Below are 25,084 nucleotides of genomic sequence, written 5' to 3'. Positions count from 1 at the left end.
GTATATAGCTCCACATTGACCTGGTCCTGGAACTCCCTGTATATACACTACTGGTCAAAAGTATTAGAATACCTACTCATTCAAGGGTTTTTATAAGTTTTTACAATTTTCTACATTATAGAATAAACTATGAAATAACTATAAAATAACACATATGAAATCATGTATTAACCAAAACAGTGTAAACCAATCAAAATATATTTCATATTTCAGATTCTTCAAATAGGCACACTTTGCCTCGATGACAGCTTTGCACACTATTGGCATTCTCTCAACCAGCTTCATGTGGTAGTCACCTGGAATATATTTCAATTAACAGGTGTGCCTTCTAAAAAGTTATTTTGGGGAATTTCTTTCCTTCTTAATGCATTTGAGACAATCAGTTGTGTTGTGACAAGGTAGAGGGGTATACAAAAGATAGCCCTATTTGGTAAAATACCAAGTCCATATTATGTTAAGAACAACTCAAATAAGCAAAGAGAAATGATAGTCCATCATTACTTTAAGACATGAAGGTCAGTCAAAACAGAACATTTCAAGAACTTTGAAAGTTTCTTAAAGTGCAGTCGCAAAAACCATCAAGCGGTATGATGAAACTGGCTCTCATGAGGAACGCCACAGGAATGGAAGACCCAGAGTTACCTCTGCAGCAGGGGATAAGTTCATTCGAGTTACCAGCCCAAATAAATGCTTCAGAGTTCAAGTAACAGACACATTTCAACATCAACTGTTCAGAGGAGACTGTGTGAATCAGGCCTTCATGGTCAAATTGCTGCAAAGAAACCACTACTAATGGACACCAATAAGAGACTTGATTGGGCCAAGAAACGCAAGCAATGGGCATTAGACCGGTGGAAATTTGTCCTTTGGCCTGGAGTCTAAATTGAAGATTTTTGGTTCAAACCACTGTGTCTCTGTGAGATGCGATGTGGGTGAACGGATGATCTCCGCATGTGTATTTCCCACCGTAAAGCATGGAGGAGGAGGTGTTATGGTGTGGGGGTGCTTTGCTGGTGACACTGTCTGTGATTTATTTAGAATTCAAGGCACACTTAACCAGCATGGCTACCAGAGCATTCTGCAGCGATACACCATCCCATCTGGTTTGGGCTTAGTGGGACTATCACTTGCTTTTCAACAGAACAATGACCCAACACATCTCCAGGCTGTGTAAGGGCTATTTAACCAAGAAGGAGAGTGATGGAGTGCGGCATCAGATGACCTGCCTCCAAAATCCCCTGACCTCAACCAAATTGAGATGGTTTAGGATGAGTTGGACTACAGAGTGAAGGAAAAGGAGTCAAAAAGTGCTCACCATATGTGGGAACTCCTTCAAGACTGTTGGAAAAGCCTTCCAGGTGAAGCTGATTGAGAGAATGCCAAGAGCGTCCAAAGCGGTATATATTTTGATTTGTTTAACACTTTTTTGGTTACTACATGATTCCATATGTGTCATTTCATAGTTTTGATATCTTCACTATTATTCTACAATGTAGAAAATGGTAAGAATGTTTTAAAAAACTTGAATGTGTAGGTGTTCTAAAACGTTTGACCGGTCGTGTAGCTCCACATTGATCAGGTACAGGTACTCCCTGAATATAGATCCACATAGATCTGGTACTGGTACTCCCTGTATATACAGTACAGTTGAAGTCAGAAGTTTACATACACCTTAGCCAAATACATTTAAACTCAGTTTTTCACAATTCCTGACATTTAATCCTAGTAAAAATTCCCTGTCTTCAGTCAGTTAGGATCACCACTTTATTTTAAGAATGTGAAATGTCAGAATAATAGTAGAGAGAATAATTTATTTCAGCTTTTATTTCTTTCATCACATTCCCATTGGGTCAGAAGTTTACATACACTCAATTAGTATTTGGTAGCATTGCCTTTAAATTGTTTAACTTGGGTCAAACGTTTCGGGTAGCCTTCCACAAGCTTCCCACAATAAGTTGGGTGAATTTAGCCCATTCCTCTTGACAGAGCTTGTGTAACTCAGTCAGGTTTGTAGGCCTACTTGCTCTCACGCACTTTTTCAGTTCCGCCCACAAAATATATATATCCACATAATTTCTCCCTCATGATGCCATCTATTTTGTGAAGTGCACAAGTCCCTCCTGCAGCAAAGCAGAAAAAGGGGGATGCTTGCAAGCTGAAGAACACCATCCCAACCGTGAAGCACAGGGGTGGCAGCATCATGTTGTGGGGACATGATGCTGCCACCCCCGTGCTTCACGGTTGGGATGGTGTTCTTCGGCTTGCAAGCCTCCCCCTTTTTCCTACAAACATAACGATGATCATTATGGCCAAACAGTTCTATATCTGTTTCATCAGACCAGAGGACATTTCTCCAAAAAGTACGATCTTTGTCCCCATGTACAGCTACAAACCGTAGTCTGGCTTTTTTATGGCGGTTTTGGAGCAGTGGCTTCTTCCTTGCTGAGAGGCCTTTCAGGTTATGTCGATATAGGACTCGTTTTACTGTGGATATAGATACATTTGTACCTGTTTCCTCCAGCATCTTCACAAGCTCCTTTATTGTTGTTCTGGGATTGATTTGCACTTTTCGCACCAAAGTACGTTCATCTCTAGGAGACAGAACGCGTCTCCTTCCTGAGCGGTATGACGGCTGCCTGGTCCCAAGGTGTTTATACACCTGATTTCTTTTGACTTTCCCATGATGTCAAGCAAAGAGGCACTGAGTTTGAAGGTATGCCTTGAAATACATCCGCAGGTACATCTCCAATTGACTCAAATTATGTCAATTAGCCTATCAGATGCTTCTAAAGACATGACATCATTTTCTGGAATTTTCCAAGCTGTTTAAAGGCACAGTCAACTTAGTGTATCTAAACTTCTGACCCACTGGAATTGTGATACAATGAATAAAAAGTGAAATAATCTGTTTGTAAATAATTGTTGGAAAAATGACTTGTGTCATGCACAAAGTAGATGTCCTAACCGACTTACCAAAACTATAGTTTGTTAACAAGAAAAGTTGTGGAGTGGTTGAAAAACGAGTTTTAATGACTCCAACCTAAGTGTATGTAAACTTCCGACTTCAACTGTAGCTCCACATAGATCTGGTACTGGTACTCCCTGTATATGGGGCGTGCAGGTATCCTAGTGGTTAGAGCGTTGGGCCAGTAACCAAAAGGTTGCTAGATTAAATCCCCAAGCTGACAAGGCAATTAACCCACTGTTCCTGGGCTGTATTTGTAAATAAGAATGTGTTCTTAACTTACTTGCCTAGTTAAATAAAAGGATAAATATAGCTCCATTCTTGTGTATTTAATTGTGTTACTACATTGTTGGGAATGGCTTGTAAGCAAGCATTTCACAGTAACGTCTACACCAGTTGTATTCGGCGCATGTGACAAAAATATAATTTGTATTTTATTTGTTAGGAAAGTGTCAGGGCGCCGGGGTGAAGCAGGAAGTGCCGGTGAGGGTTGGGGTGAGGCAGGAAGTGCCGGTGAGGGTTGGGGTGAAGCAGGAAGGGCTGGTAAGCGTTGGGGAGAGGCAGGAAGGGCTGGTGAGGGTTGGGGTGAGGCAGGAAGTGCCGGTGAGGGTTGGGGTGAAGCAGGAAGGCCTGGTGAGGGTTGGGGAGAGGCAGGAAGGGCTGGTGAGAGTTGGGGTGAGGCAGGAAGTGCCGGTGAGGGTTGGGGTGAAGCAGGAAGTGCCCGTGAGGGTTGGGGTGAAGCAGGAAGGGCTGGTGAGGGTTGGGGTGAAGCAGGAAGGGCTGGTGAGGGTTGGGGTGAGGCAGGAAGTGCCGGTGAGGATTGGGGTGAAGAAGGAAGGGCTGGTGAGGGTTGGGGTTAAGCAGGAAGGGCTGGTGAGGGTTGGGGTGAGGCAGGAAGTGCCGGTGAGGGTTGGGGTGAGGCAGGAAGGGTCAGGGTGAGGTTTGGGGTGAGGCAGGAAGGGGCATGGTTGGGGTGAGGCAGGGTGAGGAGGGCGGGGACCCACCACTTTGAGTCTGGGTTTGGTCAGGTACATCTCCATGTCCATTGGGTCTGGGGAGGAGTCCATCATCTCCTCTTCCTGTTTCTGTAGGCCATCTGCTACAGCCTGAATGGCTTTCGTCCATTCTTCCCTGAGAGAGGAAGGAGAGGGAGATTACAACACCTCATTTAACATGATTTAATTCAGCCCAATCATGTAATTGTCATCTTATCAACAGGAAGGCAATTTAGACTGTAGGGTCAGCCAACAACCAGTGTACTGTGTACAATGTGTATGCACATGCTTGTGGTGTGTGTGTATTTGACTGTGTGTATGTGTAAGGGAGGGGTTGTGGATGAGCTTGCCTCTCCTCGGGGGTCTCCACGTGGAAGGTGCGCTCGATGACAGTGGTCCACTGCAGGCAGCGGATGATGAATGTGTTGGGCTTGGGCCTCTCCGTCTTCATCAGCTGGCACTCTGGCCACATCCCGGGAGAGAGGGGCCAGGAGGAGAGGAGACAGAGACCCGCAGTTACAGCCATTTATCTTTATCGCCACCGTAACAGACACTGCTGGGACAGCCACCATGCAGCCGTACATAGGGAACTGAACAGCTGCACTATGGGGGAAGGATGGAGGAGGAAACCCTGATCATAGCGTTTCCTTCATACTAAATACACATTACCAAAAGTATGTGGACACCTGCTCGTCAAACATCTCATTTCAAAATCATAGGCATTAATATGTCGTTTTTCCCCCCTTTGCTGCTATAACAGCCTCCATTCTTCTGGGAAGGCATTCCACTAGATGTTGGAACATTGCTGAGTGGACTTGCTTCCATTCAGCCACAAGAGCATTAGTGAGGTCGGCAATGATGTTGGCCGATTAGGCCTGGCTTGCAGTCGGTGTTCCAATTCATCCCAAAGGTGTTCGATGGGGTTGAGGTCAGGGCTCTGTGCAGGCCTGTCAAGTTCTTCCACACCGATCTCAATACATAATTTCTGTATGGACCTCGCTTTGTGCACGAAGGCATTGTCATACTGAAACAGGAAAAGGGCCTTCCCCAAACTGTTGCCGCAAAGTTGGAAGAACAGAATCATCTTGAATGTCATTGTATGCTGTAGCGTTAAGATTTCACTCCACTGGAACTAAGGGGCCTAGCCCGACCCATGAAAAACAGCCCCAGACAATTATTCCTCCTCCCCCAAACTTTACAGTTGGCACAATAGCCGAATCCACTAATTTCAAGGGGTGTCCACATACTTTTGTAAATATAGTGTATTTTTACCTCAGGATTTAGTCAATACATGGGACTGTCAGCAGTGATCTGGGCAGTCGTTTCAGTCAATTCCAGAAAATGTGTCCAAGTTATGACATTCACAAAAAAATAAAAGGAATTTCAATTTTTCAATTAGCTTGAAACTAAGTTACAATTTTTAGAGAGCAGCCAGTTTCCCAGTGCAGCTCTTTCACACAGTCAACAAACTGCGTATGCCAAAAAAAAGTGGAAACAAAAAAATGGAAGAGTTTGTCAGGAAGTCTGTTAGATGGAAGATATGTGGCTGGGCCACCACTGAGCTCCAGCAGGGCCCTGTCAGTGTGGCTGTGTAACAGCCCCACCACCTCATCAGCCCCATCAGCAGCATCACATGGCCCCTCTGTCTGTGGGTCTACTGCAGGTCTGCTCAGTGACAAACTGTGCCACCCTCTCTGTACTGCTGATGGAGACAGAGCAGCCCACAGATAAATAATTGAAATCAGATGGTTAATAACCACTATAACTCAAGAATGTCAGGAAACATTTTGTTTAACAAACAGTATGTTCTCTAATTACTCTGTTCAATCATCTGCCGAGCTTGTCCCAACAACTTCCTGTCATGTAGGGAGTAGTCCCATAGACAAAACTGGAATTTACACACAGCCAGGTAGAATACTGGCATATTGCTAATGTACCACCAGTCTATTCTGATGTTTCTAACCACAACTTTGTGGCTTTGAAGTGTACCATTAAGGCAAGACATTGTCATAGGAGCTACTGAACACAAATATTTTCTATTGGTGATTATGCAATATAAAGTGGTGTATAATCTTAATGGGTGAAGTAATGTAGATAGTAGGTTCTTGAAAGAGTAGATACTCACGTGCTACTGAGAAGTTATTTAAGGGGGTTTCGAACGCGTCAACATCTTGTGGTCGTTCCTTGTAGCCAATGAATGTACCATCACTCTTGAGTAGAAAATACCTGGGCCTCCAGGTCTTAATGTACTCTCCTGCAAAGAGAGATGGAGAAAGGGATGAGGATAATTGGTTGCTATAATGTGCTGGTTTCAAAAGGTTACATTCTTTAAATTGTTGATCGGTCTATGAAAATTAAGCTGTGCGGTTCGATGATTTGTGTGATGTGATGATACACAAAGCTATTATCTTCAAGGCAACATCCTTATTCACAGCGGTTCTGACCCATTTCTTGTGATTTAATTGCTAAGATGTTCACCAACATTACCTAAATGACCATGTCGTCACCCACTTTCAGCTATAGTAGGTCAAAGCCAGGACAAATAGCTGTTTTAGCTGGACTCAGGACCCTTGCCTCTGCCCCTTCGTTCCCATACAGAGGTTATACAGGAATCCATGTCTCCATCCTTGCCTATCTCCTCCAACACAAGACACCCACAGATGAATCTCTCAGAGACAACGCAACTCTATTTATTCCGCGGACGGTTCAGGAAACATTGTGCCAAATGTTCCTGAAATGTGCAAAAACAGCTTACGCCACATAAAAAGTCAGCAGCACAGATCGAAGAGGGGCTTGAATATTTATACAGGAAAAATTTCATTTATTTTTAATTACGAGAGCCGGGTATTAACCCCATGCAGTGTCTGAGCAAGCTGTCCTTAATTGCCCCATTTCCTCCGACACAGAAGTCTAGGGAAAGTGGAGATCTGTTAATGCTAGATCCTGTTCCTCCTCTCCCCAAGCCTCGCCTGGCACACCACTGGCTCCAGTCTGAGGAAACTGATCCCAGACCTGTCTGTGACGAGGCAGACTGACCAGAATCCCTCGATAACAGAACCTAATTTACCTCTAGTCAACTTAACACACCTCATATAAACTCCTCTTAGTGAGAAGAGGCTATGTAGACAATCACTAAGTGGATTGTATTCCATATTCTAGGATGTCTCACCTCAATGTGATGGTTCAACTGTCTGACTAGTGGAATCCCACGTGAGAGGGGCTACATCATTCAAACACCACAGGGTGCAACCATTACAGCAGGAACACACACACACACACACACACACACACACACACACACACACACACACACACACACACACACACACACACACACACACACACACACACACACACACACATACACACAGTGTAAAGCACCTGATTTACTGCAACAATTGAGGTGACAGCACAAATCCCAGCACTAGAGAAAACATCTGTCTCAGAGCACTGTATACTTTAGATGTCAGTCTGCAGCAGATGCCCAATATGTTACTACGGCTGTTGTCATTTTTCAGAACGGCACGGGAGGACATTTTTCATCTCCATTCTGCTGGCTAAGTATTTTTACACCAAACGCAGCTCATTTAGAAATTAGTTAGACTTTGTCAGACTTCAGATTGCAATGCTTACTGCTTGCCTACAAAGCCGAGCACGCACCGTCCTCATTGAAAAAAAACACTGTGATAAAGAGGAAAGCTCTGTGGATTTCCCCATGTCTGTTCAATATGCTGCAATTACAGTGATGAGTCATTTGTCTATTTTACACTACATGGCTCATGAATCAACATTCACAGCACTAATCCATGCATGCACGCACGCATGCACACACACACACACACACACACACGCACGCACACACACACAGGTCCCCAGAGAATCAACATCAATGTAATTTACAACTACGGGTCAACAGCAGCTTCACACGACTGACTGAATTTCTTGTTACGTCAGCACAGTGGTGGGCATTGGTAAGGTGAAACAGAGATACTGCTATAAGGAGCAATCTCATGGTTGAGAAGCCAACAGCTTACAACACCGGGACCCACACCCCAGCCTCCATATCTAAGACCATTTCCAGACTCATCCTAAACCTGCGATGCATTATGGACAGAACACCCTCAGCCTCAATCTACCATAAATCAAGGCCTGACTTCTGCTCTAGATAGATTGTCAGTCTGTGGTCAGGTCTTGGCTGATCCATTTCCCCCACCCTAGGCTCAGAGCCCCTGGCAGGGCAGGCTGGGGACAGTATGTGCACAATGCAAAGGCAGCATAATAAGCTCCCTACCTCCAGCCATGCATCATACGAGCACAGTGACAGAGGGAGTTTTTTTGTTAAATTTTATTTATCTGGGCAAGTCAGTTAAGAACAAATTCTTATTTACAATAACGGCCTACCCCGGCCAAACCCTAACCCGGACGACGCTGGGCCAATTGTGCGCCGCCCTAAGGGGCTCCCAATCAAGGCCGGTTGTGATACAGCCTGGAATCGAACCAGGGTCTGTAGTGATGCCTCTAGCACTGCCTAGACCACTGCGCCACAATGGAGCCCCAAAAAATTGGGAAATAGGTTAGCCTACACACTGGCAGCGCTCCGCTCACCTCTTTAGGGAAGAATACAGAGAGATTCAGGAAATAGATCAAGCGCGTGTTTGGTGCTTCCAACAATGACGCTGAAAGGCTGATTGTTTACTGTAATTGTGTTGTGGCCACAAACTGGCATCAAGACCATTGTCCCAACACAGACACTGACAAGCAAAGACAGATGTTTGTTTATATGCACTGGCGTGTATGAACGTACACTTTACAGTGTGTATGTGTGAATGTATATCTGACGACAGCAAGGTCTTGCCATCCTCAAGCACAGAGGGCCTGGATAGGGCATCGATCATATATACCAGTACCTGCTGTATATAGCCTCGTTATTGTTATGTCATTTCCTTGTTACTTTTTTTATTACATTTTTTACTTTAGTTTATTAATGTAAATATTTTCTTAACTTTATTTTCTTAAAACTGCATTGTTGGTTAAGGGCTTGAAGTAAGCATTTCACGGTAAGGTCTACACCTGTTGTATTCGGCAGGGTAGCCTAGTGGTTAGAGCGTTGGACTAGTAACCGGAAGGTTGCGAGTTCAAACCCCCGAGCTGACAAGGTACAAATCTGTCGTTCTGCCCCTGAACAGGCAGTTAACCCACTGTTCCCAGGCCGTCATTGAAAATAAGAATTTGTTCTTAACTGACTTGCCTGGTTAAATAAAGGTAAAATAAAAAAAATTAAAAAAAATAAATTCGGCACATGTGATAAATAACATTTGATTTGATTTGGCCTGCAAGCCCCTCTGACGCATGAAGCCCACCCAGGCTGGCAAGAGTTGGCGTCCACCGTGCCTTGTGATGATGCCACCGTGCGTGGCATGCACTGCAGAGACATTCCTCCACGCAGAGGCGGGCTCTGTCACATGGCTCTCAATGAGGTGACAATGAATACTCACTGTACCCTTTCATTAGTCTAGCTAACACCTAACTCTCAAAGTTCTCCTGACTTCAGAGTCTGGAATGGCTCTTTGTTGTTGTCGGCACAATGCGTCAATAATGAAGGAGGCTGTGCTTTTACTGGTTGGCTCTCCTCAAAACACCCACATACAGCCCCCTGGCACCGCCCCATTCCAATTTCAAATCCAAACAACAAAAGCTCTCAACCCATGAAGATTTTTTTGGGGTTGAGAGAACCAATCAAACCTGTCACGCAATTTCTACGTGAATATTGCATTAACAAACGGTCTACTTTTCAGACCAGTGTGGTCACAGCTCTCCCTGCTCTGAGTCACGTGGGTCGCTAGCCTTTCACAGTGTCACTACACAGCAACAAAGCCATGGGGACAGTCACTTAATGGTCACCATGCACTGTAATGCAAATGTCATTGGTAAAGGACACTTTTAATAGTGTTTCCTTTCCTCTCAGAGACCACAGCTTGTAAAGATCAGCGAGTAGAGTTCAGTGAACTGAACAAGCTCATCATGGTGGAATGTGACACCTAGGGCACATCTCTACCCCCCTATACCCCTCCACCCCTTCCATACCCCTCCACCTAATCCCACCCTAAAGACTCCACAGCATGCTCTGAGCACAGCAGGACTGACATTGGTGCAATTATCAGAACATAATTGTCTTTGTGCTTCTTTTGCTCTTCCAAATAAAGCATAACGTTACACATTTCCCAAAATGTGGGTGTGGAGAAAACAATGGCTGTGGAGAAATTGGCAGTATGCATGTTATCAACTAAATTACTTAGAACATCGTTTTTGGGCTAGCTGGAGAGGATATCCTGACCAGGCAAACGTCATCCTGGCTGGGGCATGGAGAGTCATGTAACTGAAGAAACTGTCTTATCATTTCTGTCAGCTACATCTGCAGTCCATCTCTTCGTTACAAAACCACAGACATGACCCAGATGTCTTTCCTATTTACTAACATCCTACCATGATACTCCACAACTGGGAACTGGGGGCTTAGGAGGAATAGGAAGCAGAGGGTGTACAGACAACAGCAGGAGATGCCAAAAGACTCATTCGTAGACTATTTAAAATTACTCACTAAATATTAATATGCTTTTTTGATACAGTATATTTTGACAGAATGGACCAAATGGGCAAATTGCAGAATACAGATTGAGAGAGAAGACAACATGCTGACTAAGAGCAGAAGGGACTTGAGACACAGAAGTCCCCTGCTATCAACTCTATCCATCCATCCATCTTCAAAGTCTTTCAGCTGCAGTAAACTGGCCCTTTTCATCTCACTAGAACATTTTAATTGTAGAAAACCGGAAACAACCTGACAGCGTGACCACATAGCAGATAAGATCAAGAACAGAACAATCTTTGGGATAGGCAAATTCAACTACAATTTTGACTGTGTGTGTGTGTAGACGAGGGCCATGCAAGGAGCTGTCAGGGGCTGTTGGAGTGTCTTTACATGTCAAACAGCTGCTGAGGTCTGGGATGCGCACTGGGCAAAGTAGAAAATAATGAACAGTGAGCCTCTGCCAAACAAAAGAGAATTCATCTTTATTTGCCAACTGCTGCATGGCTTATGTGTGGACAGCCAAATTGTACCAGTGCCATGCCCCCCACACACACATGCACAAATGCTCTCGCATATGCATACACACACACTCAATGACTTACAGCTGCAGAGGGCCAATTGTCCAAATACTGTATGCTACCGTGTCATTTTCTTCAGAACTGGAGCTATTACTGAATAAGCTGTATGTGTCTGAATGGTTTATGAGTTGACAGCGTAGTTCCATAGAGCTCTCAACAGACACATGAAAACCAGCTTATTCATCAAAAACCTTCTACTGGCAATAAGAGCATCTTGATTGACCAAAGGCGAACCGTCTGCAGTCAGACTAAAATAATTCACTCAATGGTCAGACTGTACCAAGTTACGGTTTTCAAGGTCAGTCCGTTGTAAAAGAACGAGCATGCGAACAATTCGGATCCATGTTAATACTACCATTTGACACAGAGGCCATTTGCAAGTCAGCTTGGCTTTAGAGTCCAGGCAGTCTGTGTCATTAAAAATAAGATTAAATGTAAAAAGGAAAGGATGCAAGAGAGTGTGTCAGAGGTTAGCCTGTGTGTCTGAGGAGCGTTGTGTTCTCTCTGTCTCTATGTGACAACGACAGGAATCTAAGGTCCCAGCTGCCACAGCTCTTTAATAAACACATCATGCAACATTCATCACACTGCAAAGGAGAGGCCAACCGCTGTGCTCTGTCTGGCATCACAGGCACATGGAATACAGACAGACACAGAGAGAGAGACACACACACACAGACAGACAGAGACACAGAGAGAAAGAAAGAGGAATGAGAGCAGAAAATAAAATGTTAAGGAAGGGGAGAAGAAGAGGTCAGACAAAACAAGCCCTTCTCAGCGCAGTGCCCAGTGATTGGACTTCCTGAGGGGGCTGCTGTGGTGTTTTGTCTCTGCCTGGCCACTCATTCATAGTTTGGGGATGAGAGGGAGGAAGGGAGCCCATAGTAACTGTGTGATAGAGTGTATGTGTGAGAGTGTATGTGTGAGAGTGTGTATATGTGAGAGTGTCTAGGGGGGGGGGGGAATTGAGGATTAGGGAATTAAAACTCCAGAGCAGGGGAGGCAGTGTATTTTGTTCATTTTTCCTCGGTTGCTCCCTTCGGCCCTTTTCTGTTGGGCCCTGCCTGTAGCCTGCAGCTGCAACCTGCCGCCATGTGCCCTGCATCTCAATGAGCCTCTGTGCCGCCACCCGCTCCAGAGGAGAGGGGGCTCCCTGATGGAAGGGTCACCACTCTGTACCACCACCCCAATACCGCTCCACGTCCCATCTCCTTCCCAGCTCTGGGACTCAGGGCAGACTGCGCCGCCAGGCTGCCCCTCTCCCCATGACCATATAAGGCTGCCCAGGCTCACAACAGGCCTCTCACATGCCAGGCTAAACCGCCCAGGAGTTTGGGTTTCTTCATTCTTTCTTTTCTCCCCCCTCTTTTTTTTCTTCCTGCTGTCCCTCTCCTCTTTTGTTGGCGTCTCTCTTTCTCTCATGCAGCTGGATGGGACTGCACTGCCGGGGCTTTGGCAACAGCATCAACAGGTCACAGGGAAGGGCTGCCCCAGCCTCCACTGCAGCCCTCTCTTTTCTCTCCATCACCCTCCCTTCCCCTCTCTCTCTGCTGATGCGGTATCTGCCGCTACAGGAAAAAAAAAGGGGGGGGGGGGGTGAACAGTGGGGAGGGGGGTGGTGGAGCCCCTCTTTCTCACGCTCATAAGAAAGCCCTCACTTCTTCTCCATAGCGAGTGACACCTGCTGATTACCATAGAGACACTGTGGGAAGTTCACCCTGCTTTTCTGTGTGATTAATTTGGCCCCTCCTCTCGGTAAACAAGCAGCCCATGGATTAGTTAACTGTGTTACTGCATGACAAACAAATAAACACATTATTTAGTTCAAATTAGTGCCAATTAACACTAAATGACCAGGGAATAGTCCATCACTCTTAAATTATACAACCATGTATAATAAAAGGGGGATATACCTAAGATTAAATTTCAACCTTTAGGAGAGTTAAGGCCAAGTCAAATACATTGTTATATTTGTCTGTGATCCATAATGACAAATTGTCCCTGAGCCGGATGAGAGGCTAAGTGTGATCTGGGTGTGTATCCTGATGATGGTCTGATGTGAATGTGACAGCAGTCTGAACATACAGTCAGACTCTATGGACAGCTGAGCAGCCCCTTCCTGTCCACACTCCACCACTCCCTCTCATTCTCTCTCTCTACCCCTCTGTCTGTCCCAGTTGCCAGGGAGAGCCAGCGAGCCAGTGATGTGATTGATGTCTGAGACTGGGAGCGCCACGGCAGTCGGAAGCAGCTTCCGCCTCGGTGTTGTCAGCAGGGTCATTATCCTGGCAAGGGGGGGGGGGGGGGGGGGGCGAGAAGGTGGTGGGGGACGACTGGCAGAGGCAGAGAAGAAATGAGATGGGGATTAAGAAAGAGGGAGAGGAGGAGTAGAGTGGGAGTAGGAAGCAGGATATGAGGTAAAGAAAGAAAAAGAGAGGGGAACAGAGATGGAGAATTGAAGAAAGAGAGAGAGGAAGTGAATGAGAGTGAGAGGGGTAGGGGGCAGGGGGAGCACAACCAAGCGCAAGATGTGGAGCAGGAGGATTCTGCACAGAAAAGTAAGCACACAGCAGGCTCACTGCGAGCAGAGACAAGTGACGGAGGTGGCTCTCTCTGGCCTACTGGTCCCCTCTCATCCAGCCTGCCTGTCGACAGCTGCACCCAGGCAATTTACTTTTATCCACCACATTTAGCAGGAGGCTGATTCCCATTACTGAGAGCAGGGGACCCTGCTGACGGCCAGACACCAGCCAGAGCCCTCCCCTCCTGGGGAGCCACCCTCTGCTGCTGGCCCTGCCTTGGGGCTTCACCTCGTGACTCTGGTTCTGTCGCTCAAAGTTTTGCTGCTGGTATTGTTTTATGTAGTTAGTTGGGCGGTGGGAGTGTGGACAGGGCATAATGGCTCTGGGGCATCCCCTGCTGCTGAAGCCGTTGTAGTGAGGCTGTTGGTGTGTGTGGTAGCAGGGCCGCTGTGTGGTCCATGGCAGGCTGGAACCTAATGAAGGGGTATGTGTGAAGGAGACTAAGCAAGGCGAGCCTGGCGGTAAAGCTGGCAGCAAAGCTGGCAGCCAGACAAGGTCCTTGTGCGATCAGCATTGCAATGTCATGAGACAGAGTTAATCAGGTGGGTTGGTTTCTTTGAAGAGTGAAAATATAACTCCTACACACAGTTCCCTTTTACTGCTTTGATACAGAAATTCTGAGAAATTGAGAAATTCTTTAAAGAGGTGTTTCAAAATGGTATGTGATTGTATGAGGTATTAGGTACTCAACATCTTGCATGCATGCATACCAACACACAAACAAACAAACAAACAAACTCTCACACACACTCTTTGACCGCGCACTCTTTTTGTTATTCTCAGTGGAACGACTCAAAGGTGTCCTCTAATACACGACCCCATTGACTAATCATGTGACCCCTTGGAGTAAATCATCCAATAAGCATCAACCTATTCGTCAGACACATCACACAGAACACCCTGTTTCTAAGTCAGGCTTGGTCTGTGAGAAAAGGACTGCACACAGAGTGATGATGTTCTGGGAATATCACAAAGACCTGGTGCTCTGTTTCCTCTCAGTTCCCTCCCCCATCCATTCACTCCTGCCTCTGAGCCAGCTGAGAGTGCTACCAAAATACAACAGTTGTTGTAACCTTCGTTAGCCTAACGAGGAGGCCGGCTCTTTATACCTGTCAGGGAGCAAATGAGTCAAAAGAACAAGGGCTGCCTGGAAGAGAGAGGGCCATGGGCTGCCTGGAAGAGAGAGGGCCAAGGGCTGCCTGGAAGAGAGAGGGCCAAGGGCTGCCTGGAAGAGAGAGGGCCAAGGGCTGCCTGGAAGAGAGAGGGCCAAGGGCTGCCTGGAAGAGAGAGGGCCAACAAGCACAGTTCTGTTGCACTTCACTAGGCTCTTGGACACAGCACTCAGATGGAATCTAGAGCACCTGCAATCTGCTTCTTTGATGTTGGATGATGCTCTGCCTTTGATGGAAACTTTAGGAAATAAACTACAGGCTGACCACTAGAGGCTGCAGGCATAATGTAAACTGTGTGGATGGTGTAAAGTAGACCCAACATATTTACGGATTAATCAAACCCAGATTGAGCCAATGTTTTTTTTAATGGGAGTCATCCGTTGCTGGATGACTGTCTGTGTGGCCCTTAGGGACATGACAACTGGATTGTAACAGACGCAACAAGATACAAGCGGATTTTGAACTACAAGCCTCTGCGTGCTAGGCAACCTGTACATGTGGGCACTGGGAAATAATTTCAACATTCAACCACTGTTACCCCTGCAATTGTATGCTTTACCTCATGCACACACTTCCGCAGACACACACTTCCGGATAGACACACACACGGGCCTATAGAGGAGCCATTGGTGACTTGGTATACAGCACGGGATTACTGGCCTATTCCCTAGTGCTATGTATTGGAAGTCCAAACCTGGCCTTGAACAGATAACCCTCTTTATATCATGATGGGTGACGTAAATGGCTGAGACAATCCCACTGCCCAGCAGTACACGGCTGATTGAGTGGAAACGTGTGGCCTGACGTTGGGGATCATCAGACTCAGCTGGGCCTGCCTGGGGAAAAAAGGCACAGAACCGAACACTCCAAGGTTGGGAATCTGGCTGTTCTGTGGAATAGGCTGGCTGGACTTAGTCCACATAAGAAACCAAGTTTGCTGCTCCACTTTCTGTACTCTGCCATTGTCTGGCAGCAAAAGGATACCACAAAACCAGCTTACAGTTGCATGCCCAGCATGACTAATCAGATAGGAATCAGGGTTAGGAGGGTTAAGGGCGGCATGGACGTTCTCAGCTCCCAGGCAGGCCACCACCTACCTGTATGACCCTTCAGTGCCACAGAGGCCTGCCTCAATCACATGCCATCAAACACACAATGCAATCAGTCAGTGAAATGTTCAGTGACTGCAGTCCAAAATCTTAGTAGTGAGGTTAGAGGATGGGCTAAAATGAAAAGATTCACAGGAAGTGGGTGGTTGGCTGAAGTGATGGGCAGCAGAACATTGTTATTGCAGACTCACCTTCTGTGCTGTTGCACTGGGACAGAGACTGGGTGACAGTGACGTGACATTAAAACCCGTCCTGTCAAGATACGCTCAGCAAGCAGGCAGAAGCCCTCCAATCAAAACAGAGTTGCTCTGGGTGACATTTCACCGGGCACAGCTGCTAGGGTATGACAGCATGCCAACTCAGTATTCCTGAAGGCTTGTTTGTTCAGTCTGTTTGTGTGTTGGCTTTGTTCTTCAATAATTCAAGGTTAAGATGTGACTTGAGATCAAAGGAGTTTGTTTTTCTCACTGGTCACTATTTGACAGTCCTTGGGCCATTCATTACATTTTACACTGGCAATCTGTCAGAAACCTTCCTGCTTCCCTTCATATCACTCTGGCAAGGAGCAGTGGAAACAACATAGTGCATGTTATACTGCATCACATACTGCACGTCAAATGTGCCAACAGACCATGCATAAGGTGAGGTAAAGAAGGTAAAATCACATGCATGATTTCAAAAAAGTTTCAGAAGAACTAGACACCCTGGCATGTTTGTTATTAAATCAGAACTTTTCTAAATGATCAACTTTGGTCCGTTTCCTTCCAATAAGGCAAATGCTGTTTCCTGTTTCCTTGTTATTTAGACAAATATCTCCTACATCAGAAAACATCAGACTGATATGTGTTCCTCAGCCTCTATACATGTACCAAGAATCCCAGGGCGATCTGCTGTTTTAAGTAAATCACAGAGGTTATTTTTTAAATGAGCAGCCAGTAGTACCCAGCTAGCATTGCTCTTTCCACTCCAGGGAAGCGTTGTCAGGACCAGGGGCTGCATCAGTCTGCGTGGGCCTGGGTCAGCCTGCGTAGCTAACCCAGGATGACTCTGTTAAGACACAAGCCCCTGTTGTGTTCCTGCTGAGGCCTTCGAGGGAGAGCGTACTGAGTAGAATGCTGTTCCCTGGGTTACAGCATCTGGGACTCTCCACTCCTAGTGACGTGTTCCCCATGTCTGTCTGTCCCATGAGCCTGTGTCTCTGTCCCAGGTACCACACCCCTGCTCTCTCTCTGTGCCAGAGGAGTCCGCATGCACACACACCACCCCCCGCTCAAAGACAGCAGGTATGTGAGGAATGCCTCCTCATCCAAACAACGGCACTCACGCCTGCCATACCACACAAAGTAGCTAGCTGGGCAAGAGGGATACTGGGGCATACTGTATACTGTTGACTAGGAAATAGGAATCACATACCGGAAACTATACAAATAATACCAAAATCACATCAGCACTCATGCTCATGTTGTAGTCAAATACGGAGCAAAGCATTTGTTGATACAGGAAATAGTCCAAACCCACTCACCTCTTTTGTGCAGCCATCCCTCCTTCACAATCGCCACATCGGTCATGTTGGTGGGCAGGTTAGTGTGTCCAGGGTTCTGACAGGGAGAGACACAGCTCTGTTCCCCAAGCGTCCTTCACTCAGTCCAGGGCAGGAGCCTGTAGTCGCCTTTTCACCAGTTTCCTTTTAGCGTAAAGGGAAGAGTAAAAATTAGCCTCATCTGGAAGTAAAACATTTCCTCTTCACCTGTCTGAATATTAACTTCACCAGTCAACATCAGTGCAACTCAGTGGAAACTGGAAACACATTGGTTCCATACTTCTGTGGTCTGTCCAGACAGTGGAAAATAGTGCCACACACCAGATGGGTATTATTCCAGTTCAGTATGAGCATGTGGCATCACTCCTAAATGAGGAACTAGAGTTAAAGACAGTATCCACAAACTCACCACAGGGCCAAACACTTCAAAACTAATGACTAAGTTCTGTGACCAGTGTGCGGATGGCTATCTCTGACCATCCACTGAAATCAATTTATCCTCCAGAGCTCATCATCACAAGACAGGCCTGTTAATGTGACCTCATCAGTGACTGCAGAGGAAAACAACAGGAAGCAGTGGCTATTGACAGGCTGGGAGTTAGAGCCCCAGGCCTAATACATCCCCCATTAAACCAGCATGATAGGAGCCTTTAACATCCATTGTGTTTACAAATTGTTGAGTGAACTCATATTAATTGGAAACACTTTTTACTCACTGGAAATGTTTTACACATGCGCCGAATACAAAAGGTGTAGACCGTAGCGTGAAATGCTTACTTAATGGAACTTAACCAACAATGCAGTTCAAGAAATGTAGTTAAGTAAATATTTACTAAATAAACAAAAGTAAAAAATGTAATAAAAAGTAACACAAAATAACAATAACAATACAGGGGGTACCGGTACCGAGTCAATGTACATGGGGTACATATTAGTTGAGGTAATTTGTACATTTAGCTAGGGGTAAGGTGACTATGCATAGATAATAAACAGCGAGTAGCAGCAGTGTAAAAACAAAGGGGGGGGGGGGTCATCAATGTAAATAGTCTGGGTGGCCATTTGATTAATTGTTCAGCAGTCTTATGGCTTGGGGGGTAGAAGCTGTTAAGGAGTCACCTCTTATACCTAGACTTGGCGCTCCGGTACCGCTTGCCGTGCGGTAGCAGAGAGAACAGTCTATGACTAGGGTGGCTGGAGTCTATGACAATTTTATGGGCCTTCCTCTGACACCGCCTAGTTTATATGTCCTGGATGTCAGGAAGCTTGACCCCAGTGATGTATTGGGCCGTACGCACTACCCTCTGTAGCGCCTTGCGGTCAGATGCAGAGCAGTTGCCATACCAGGCGGTGATGCAACCAGTCAGGATGCTCTCGATGATGCAGCTTTAGAACCTTTTGAGGTTCTGAGGACCCATGACAAATCTTTTCAGTCTCCTGATGGGGAAAAGGTGTTGTCGTGCCCTCTTCACGGCTGTCTTGGTGTGTTTGCACCAGGATAGTTTGTTGATGAAGTTCCTTGGACACCAAGGAACTTGAAACTCTCGATCCGCTCCACTATAGCCCCATCAATGTTAATGGGGGCTTGTTTGTTTTCCTGTAGTCCACGATAAGCTCCTTTGTCTTGCTTACGTTGAGGGAGAGGTTGTTGTTCTGGCACCACACAGCCAGGTCTCTGACCTCCTCCCGATAGGCTGTCTCATCGTTGTCGGTGATCAGGCCTACTACTAATGTGTCGTCAGCAAACTTAATGATGGTGTTGGAGTCGTGCTTGGCCAGGCAGTCGTGGGTGAACAGGGAGTACAGGAGGGGACTAAGCACACACCCCTGAGGGGCCCCCATGTTGAGGATCAGTGTGATAGATGTGTTGTTGCCTACCCTTACCACCTGGGGGCAGCCTGTCAGGAAGTCCAGGATCCAGTTGCAGCAGGAGGTGTTTAATCCCAGAGTCCTTAGCTTAGTGATGAGCTTTGAGGGCACTATGGTGTTGCATACTGAGCTGTAGTCAATGAACAGCATTCTCACATAGGTGTTCCTTTTGTCCAGGTGAGAAAGACCAGTGTGGAGTGTCATTGAGATTGCATCATCTGTGGATCTATTGGAGCTGTATGCGAACTGGATCTAGAGTTTCCGGGATGATGGTGTTGATGTGAGCCATGACTTTCAAAGCACTTCATGGCTACCAACTTGAGTGCTACGGGGCGGTAGTCATTTAGGCAGGTTACCTTCGCTTTCTTGGGCACAGGGACTATGGTGGTCTGATTGAAACATGTAGTTACTGCAGACTCGGTCAGGGAGAGATTGAAAATGACACCTGCCAGTTGGTCCCACATGCTCTGAGTACTGGCAGCAGCACATTGTGCTCCAGTCCTCTCTGGCTGTGGCTGGGCCAGCAGTGCGTTGTGCTCCAGTCATCTCTGGCTGTGGCTGGGCCTGTCACAGTAGAGAGAGAGAGATAGAGAGAGATGAGCTCTGGAGAACTGACTGAGAGCAGGCCTGTCCACTAGAGCAGTGTATAACCTACTGAGACCAATTCAAACTTTGATCACAAACGCAAACCAAGCCTCTGTGCTCACAGCATGCACTCTCTGACTTTGACACACACACACACACACAGAGGTCCGGCTCTGGAGCCACAACACAGTGTTGATGTTTAATGTGACCGAGCCGTCGCTACTGTGGGCTGTGTGGAAAAGCTGGGCCGCAGCCAGAACTGTAGCCAGTGAATGAACCTAGTACCCTAACAGCAGGTCACATGGTCCAGGGGCCCGGGCCACTGCCTGACTGCTTCACTCGCTCTTTCCTTACCTGCCTGCTTCACTCTCTCATGCTGTCCCTTCCTGACTGCCTGCCTTGCCTGCTTGACTTTCAATCATTCACCATTCTGGCTCTCGTTCCAGGGCCCCCCTCAATGCAAATCAGTGTCATGCAGTATGGAAGCCACACACAGAGCCAGTCATACAAACACTTGTTGATTAATGTAGTCCACTGGGTATAATCCCAGACTAGTCTTGAGACTTGGCTGGGTTCAAGCAAAGAGGCTGTGTATGGAGGCAGCAGGTTGACCTATATCATTTGTTGTTTTGTCTTCTATATCAACAACGTGAATCCATTCTATGTGCCTATATTGGCTTTGTCTTGGAGTCCTAGTAGAAGGGTGCAGGTAAGCAGTGTCCCAATACTACTGTGCATCAAAGGAAATGTTTACTAAATAGTAATACCAATATGCATCTATGCAATTTTCCTTCAAACAAGACGTACAAATAAAAAGGTAGACAGGTCAAATGACTAGTCATGCCTCCACACACAATCAAGTTTATTCCTGGTGTCTGTTCCAGCAGGACAATCACAATTACAGGGAGAGAGAAGAGCATAAAGCAACTAACATTAGCATACACAAATATACAGTACCAGTAAAAAGTTTGGACACACCTACTCACTTCAAGGGATTTTCTTTATTTTACATTGTAGAATAATAGTGAAGACATCAAAACTATGCAATAGCACATGGAATCACGTAGTAATCAAAAACATGTTAAACAAATCAAAATATATTTTATAATTGAGATTATTCAAAGTAGCCACCCTTTGCCTTGACGACAGAATTGCACACTCTTGGCATTCTCTCAACCAGCTTCATGAGGTAGTAACCTGGAATGCATTTCAATTAACAGATGTGTCTTGTTAAAAGTTAATTTGTGGAATTTCTTTCCACCTTAATGCGTTTGAGCCAATCAGTTGTATTGTGACAAGGTAGGGGGTGTATACAGAAGAAAGACCTATTTGGTAAAAGACCAAGTCCATTTTATGGCAAGAACAGCTCAAATAAGCAAAGAGAAACGACAGTCCATCGTTACTTTAAGACATGAAGGTCAGTCAATCTGGAAAATTTCAAGAAATTTCCAAGTTTCTTCAAGTGCAGTCACAAAAACCAACAAGCTCTATGATGAAACTGGCTCTCATGAGGACCGTCACAGGAAAGGAAGCCCCAGAGTTACCTGCAGAGGATAAGTTCATTAGAGTTAACTGTGAGACATCTCAACATCAACTGTTCAGAGGAGACTGCGTGAATCAGGCCTTCATGGTCAAATTGCTTCAAAGAAACCACTACTAAAGGACACCAATAAGAAGAAGAGACTTGCTTGGGCCAAGAAACATGAGCAATGGACATCAGACTGGTGGAAATCTGTCCTTTGGTCTGATGAATCCAAATTTGAGATTTTTGGTTCCAACCGCTGTGTCTTTGTGAGATGCAGAGTAGGTGAACGGATTATCTCTACATGTGTTGGTTCTAGAGTAGCAAAATTCTGGGAACTTTCAATAAATTCCCTGGTTTTCCAGAAATCCTGGTTGGAGAATTACAGATTTCCTGCTTATTCTGGGAAATCTCCAACCGGGACTTCGGGAACTCATTTGTTTTTCAACAGGACAATGACCCAAAACACACCTCCAGGATGTGTAAAGGGCTATTTGACCAAGAAGGAGAGTCATGGTGCTGCATCAAATGACCTGGCCTACACAATCACCCGACCTCAAGCCAATTGAGATCGTTTGGGATGAGTTGGACCGCAGAGTGAAGGAAAACATATGTGGGAACTCCTTCAAGACAGTTTGAAAAGCATTCCTCATGAAGCTGGTTGAGAGAATGCTAAGACTGTGCAAAGCTGTCATCAAGACAAAGGGTTTGAAGAATCTAAAATATATTTAGATTTTTTTTAAAAATTTATTAGTTACTACATGATTCCATATGTGTTATTTCATAGTTTTGATGTCTTCACTATTATTCTACAATGTAGAAAATAGTAAAAATAAAGAAAAATCCTTGAATGAGTAGGTGTGTCCAAACATTTGACTGGTACTGTATACAAATTTACAGACAGACAAAATGAAAGCCCATTCAAATGGATCTACACATACTAAGAAAGAGAGTTGGGTAAAGTCTGTTTTGAATAGAAAAGGCACCTTTTATATGGTGTAACTTGGCAGAAACCCTCCTATTGTTCTCCAGTCTCCTCTTCAAAAATATTACTGTTGGTGACACTTCATCAACATCTTGTATCCGTTCATGTCATCCCCTAATTCCATCTATGCTATTGGTTCTGACTTGAGGGCTTGAAGTTCAGAATGTAAACAACTTGCTTGCAGCCACATGGACAGCAGCAGAGGAAGCAGTGCTGTCTATGACTGTGACACAGAGAGAGCAGGGAGAGGACAGTCATATGATGTGCATGGAGGGTCAGGAAGTGTGTGGACCCATTACACTGATAAAGTCTCCTAGCTGCTGTGGCGTACAGCCCTCAGATTAGCCACAATACACCTGACTGTGTAAGGGCAGATTTCAAACAGCATTCCTCAGATTCTGCATACAACCGGTGGCACATTTGCATCAACAAGGCCAGAGGAACTCAAAGTCCTTTCCCATACCAATGGGAGCCAAGGATGTCAACATCTCCCAGGAAGAACAGGGTGAGTGAGTCAAACAGTAACAACATCACTTAACCACCCTCAGACTAATGTCACATGTTGCTGCTGTGCTGCCTGCCTGGGTCCTTTCACATTCAGACTGTGGCTAGTCATGGTCGGCCTCATGACTCAAAAAAAATTATCACATTTAAGACATGCATGGCACACAACATGCTTGGGGATGACTACTGTTCAGTATGAGAGTTACTTTAAATGCACACATTACAACAACAAAAAATATTGAAAATGACTACCCAAAACTTTTTTTTTTAAGTGTACAGTGAATCATAAGAGTATTCATCATTTAGTCAAAATGTAAAATATGTTATGAAAAATTACATCTAAAAGATGGAAAATAGGGAGCACAGTGGGGATTGAATGTTAGGGGATTTGGGGGATGCTTATTCAAGGATAATTGTGCTAATGGGAAATAAAGGAAAATTACTGAGGCATGTCCCAGAAAGCATTCAACTGTCATCCAAGAATAAAGGAAGTATGCTTTCAAACGTCATCAACTGTAGATCTACTATACAATACATGTATTCGCCTGACAGAACGGACCAGGTTGGGCCACACACCATAACAAAGCAAAAGGTGGATACTTTGTATCAATTTCTGTTTCCGTCATTGCTACACTGTAACAACAATGCAACAACGTGACTGCCTACCTTCAAATAATCAAAACGTAAAATATTCGGTTTAGAAGTCGTGGAATTTTGAATGACGCCAGTAAAAGATGTTTCATCTTGTGTGACATACAGACAAACAAGAACATATCAGAAAACAAAATCAATTGTCTTGTTGACGAACGTGCAGATAAATGAATGAGTGAGTTGTAGAGTTGAACTGGCCACCCGCAAGATCACAACATAGTTTGTTTTTAAGACGCGTTGCAAATGCATTTATATGTCCATAAAGTTCATTTCTAAAACGTATAGTTCGTTCCTATAGGTGACTTATAAGTGTATGAAAGTAATGTACAGTAAAAACGACATAAACATGTTCGGCCTGTAGGCTGTCTCAAAGGCGGACATTGTGTCAAATTCAAAAGCATAGTCAGTAAATGACAATGTTATACGATATTTTATTTTTGTTTATGAGGCACAGTCTCTGCTAATGTTAAAGTTTGGACACTTAACTAACTTCTTCAGTAAACATACCTATACCTGAGAATAAACTGATGTCAGGAATGCACTTCATTTTAGTCTGGATATGGGGCCTAGCAAGGCAGTTTGAGTGAGAATAACCGCATCCTATTTTATACAATGGGATCTAACCGCTCTAGCAGCAATCGACCTAGGTCAACACGAAAAACAAAATGCAGGCCTTTACCTGGACAGGATTTCAATAGTGTGTCCGTTGCATTATAATGAGCTGTTTCGGCGATTTATTTAGCTGATAAATCCTTCAATAATCTGTACAAAAAGTGCTCTCATTTACTCGGTTTCTTTTGCCTTTCTTCTACAACACCTCCCAAACGTTCTGTCTGCAATGCTTCTGTGGCATCTCCTAGGTCCTAGCGCCGATTGAACTGTTTGCGATCCAGAGAGGCGGCTACACACAGAGGCGGATAAAGATTCCGGACATATGTTTTATCTATATATTTTTTCATAATAAATAAATCATTTTATGGGGCGGCAGGGTAGCCTAGTGGTTAGAGCGTTGGACTAGTAACCGGAAGTTTGCAAGTTCAAACCCCCGAACTGACAAGGTACAAATCTGTCGTTCTGCCCCTGAACAGGCAGGTAGTACCACTGTTCCTAGGCCGTCATTGAAAATAAGAATGTGTTCTTTAACTGACTTGTCTAGTTAAATAAAGGTAAAATATTTTTTTATGTAGGATGAGCCATCAAAACCACCCCATTAAAAATATGGTTTGTTTGAGTTCATCTTCACATCATTTCACCTGTAATCATGTTGATTAGCTGATATAATCTTGACCCCCAAAAAACATCTGGGTCAGATGGTTTATACCCTTTCTTCTTTAAGGTTGCTGCCCCTATCATCGCCAAGCCTATCTCTGACCTTTTTAACCTGTCTATCCTTTCTGGGGAGATTCCCATTGCTTGGAAGGCAGCCACGGGTTGTCCTTTA

General features: G+C 45.2%; 1 protein-coding gene across 7 annotated transcripts in view; it reads right to left on the bottom strand.

The window, feature by feature from the left end:
* Positions 1-24,669, bottom strand: part of LOC110497971 (RAC-alpha serine/threonine-protein kinase) — a 36,013-nt gene extending 11,344 nt beyond the window's left edge. Inside the window, exons 1-6 of one of the 7 annotated variants that reach the window (XM_090211376.1) lie at positions 24,323-24,518; positions 18,656-19,960; positions 17,513-17,674; positions 6,086-6,214; positions 4,311-4,422; positions 3,970-4,096 (exon numbers count right to left, since the gene is read on the bottom strand). In XM_090211376.1, coding sequence (XP_090067502.1) covers positions 3,970-4,096; positions 4,311-4,422; positions 6,086-6,214; positions 17,513-17,558 — 414 coding nt within the window. In that variant the 5' untranslated portion in view covers positions 17,559-17,674; positions 18,656-19,960; positions 24,323-24,518. Of the gene's footprint in view, positions 1-3,969; positions 4,097-4,310; positions 4,423-6,085; positions 6,215-17,512; positions 17,675-17,939; positions 19,961-24,322 lie in introns of those variants that run through there. The other 6 variants (XM_090211373.1, XM_090211375.1, XM_090211374.1 and 3 more) reach the window with 6 other exon arrangements.
* Positions 24,670-25,084: the final 415 nt, after the last annotated feature.

Source organism: Oncorhynchus mykiss, chromosome 19 (assembly GCF_057628025.1).
Source record: "Oncorhynchus mykiss isolate SJ-2025 chromosome 19, ASM5762802v1, whole genome shotgun sequence".
NCBI lineage: Eukaryota > Metazoa > Chordata > Actinopteri > Salmoniformes > Salmonidae > Oncorhynchus > Oncorhynchus mykiss.
This window is presented reverse-complemented; position numbering and strand designations above follow the sequence as displayed.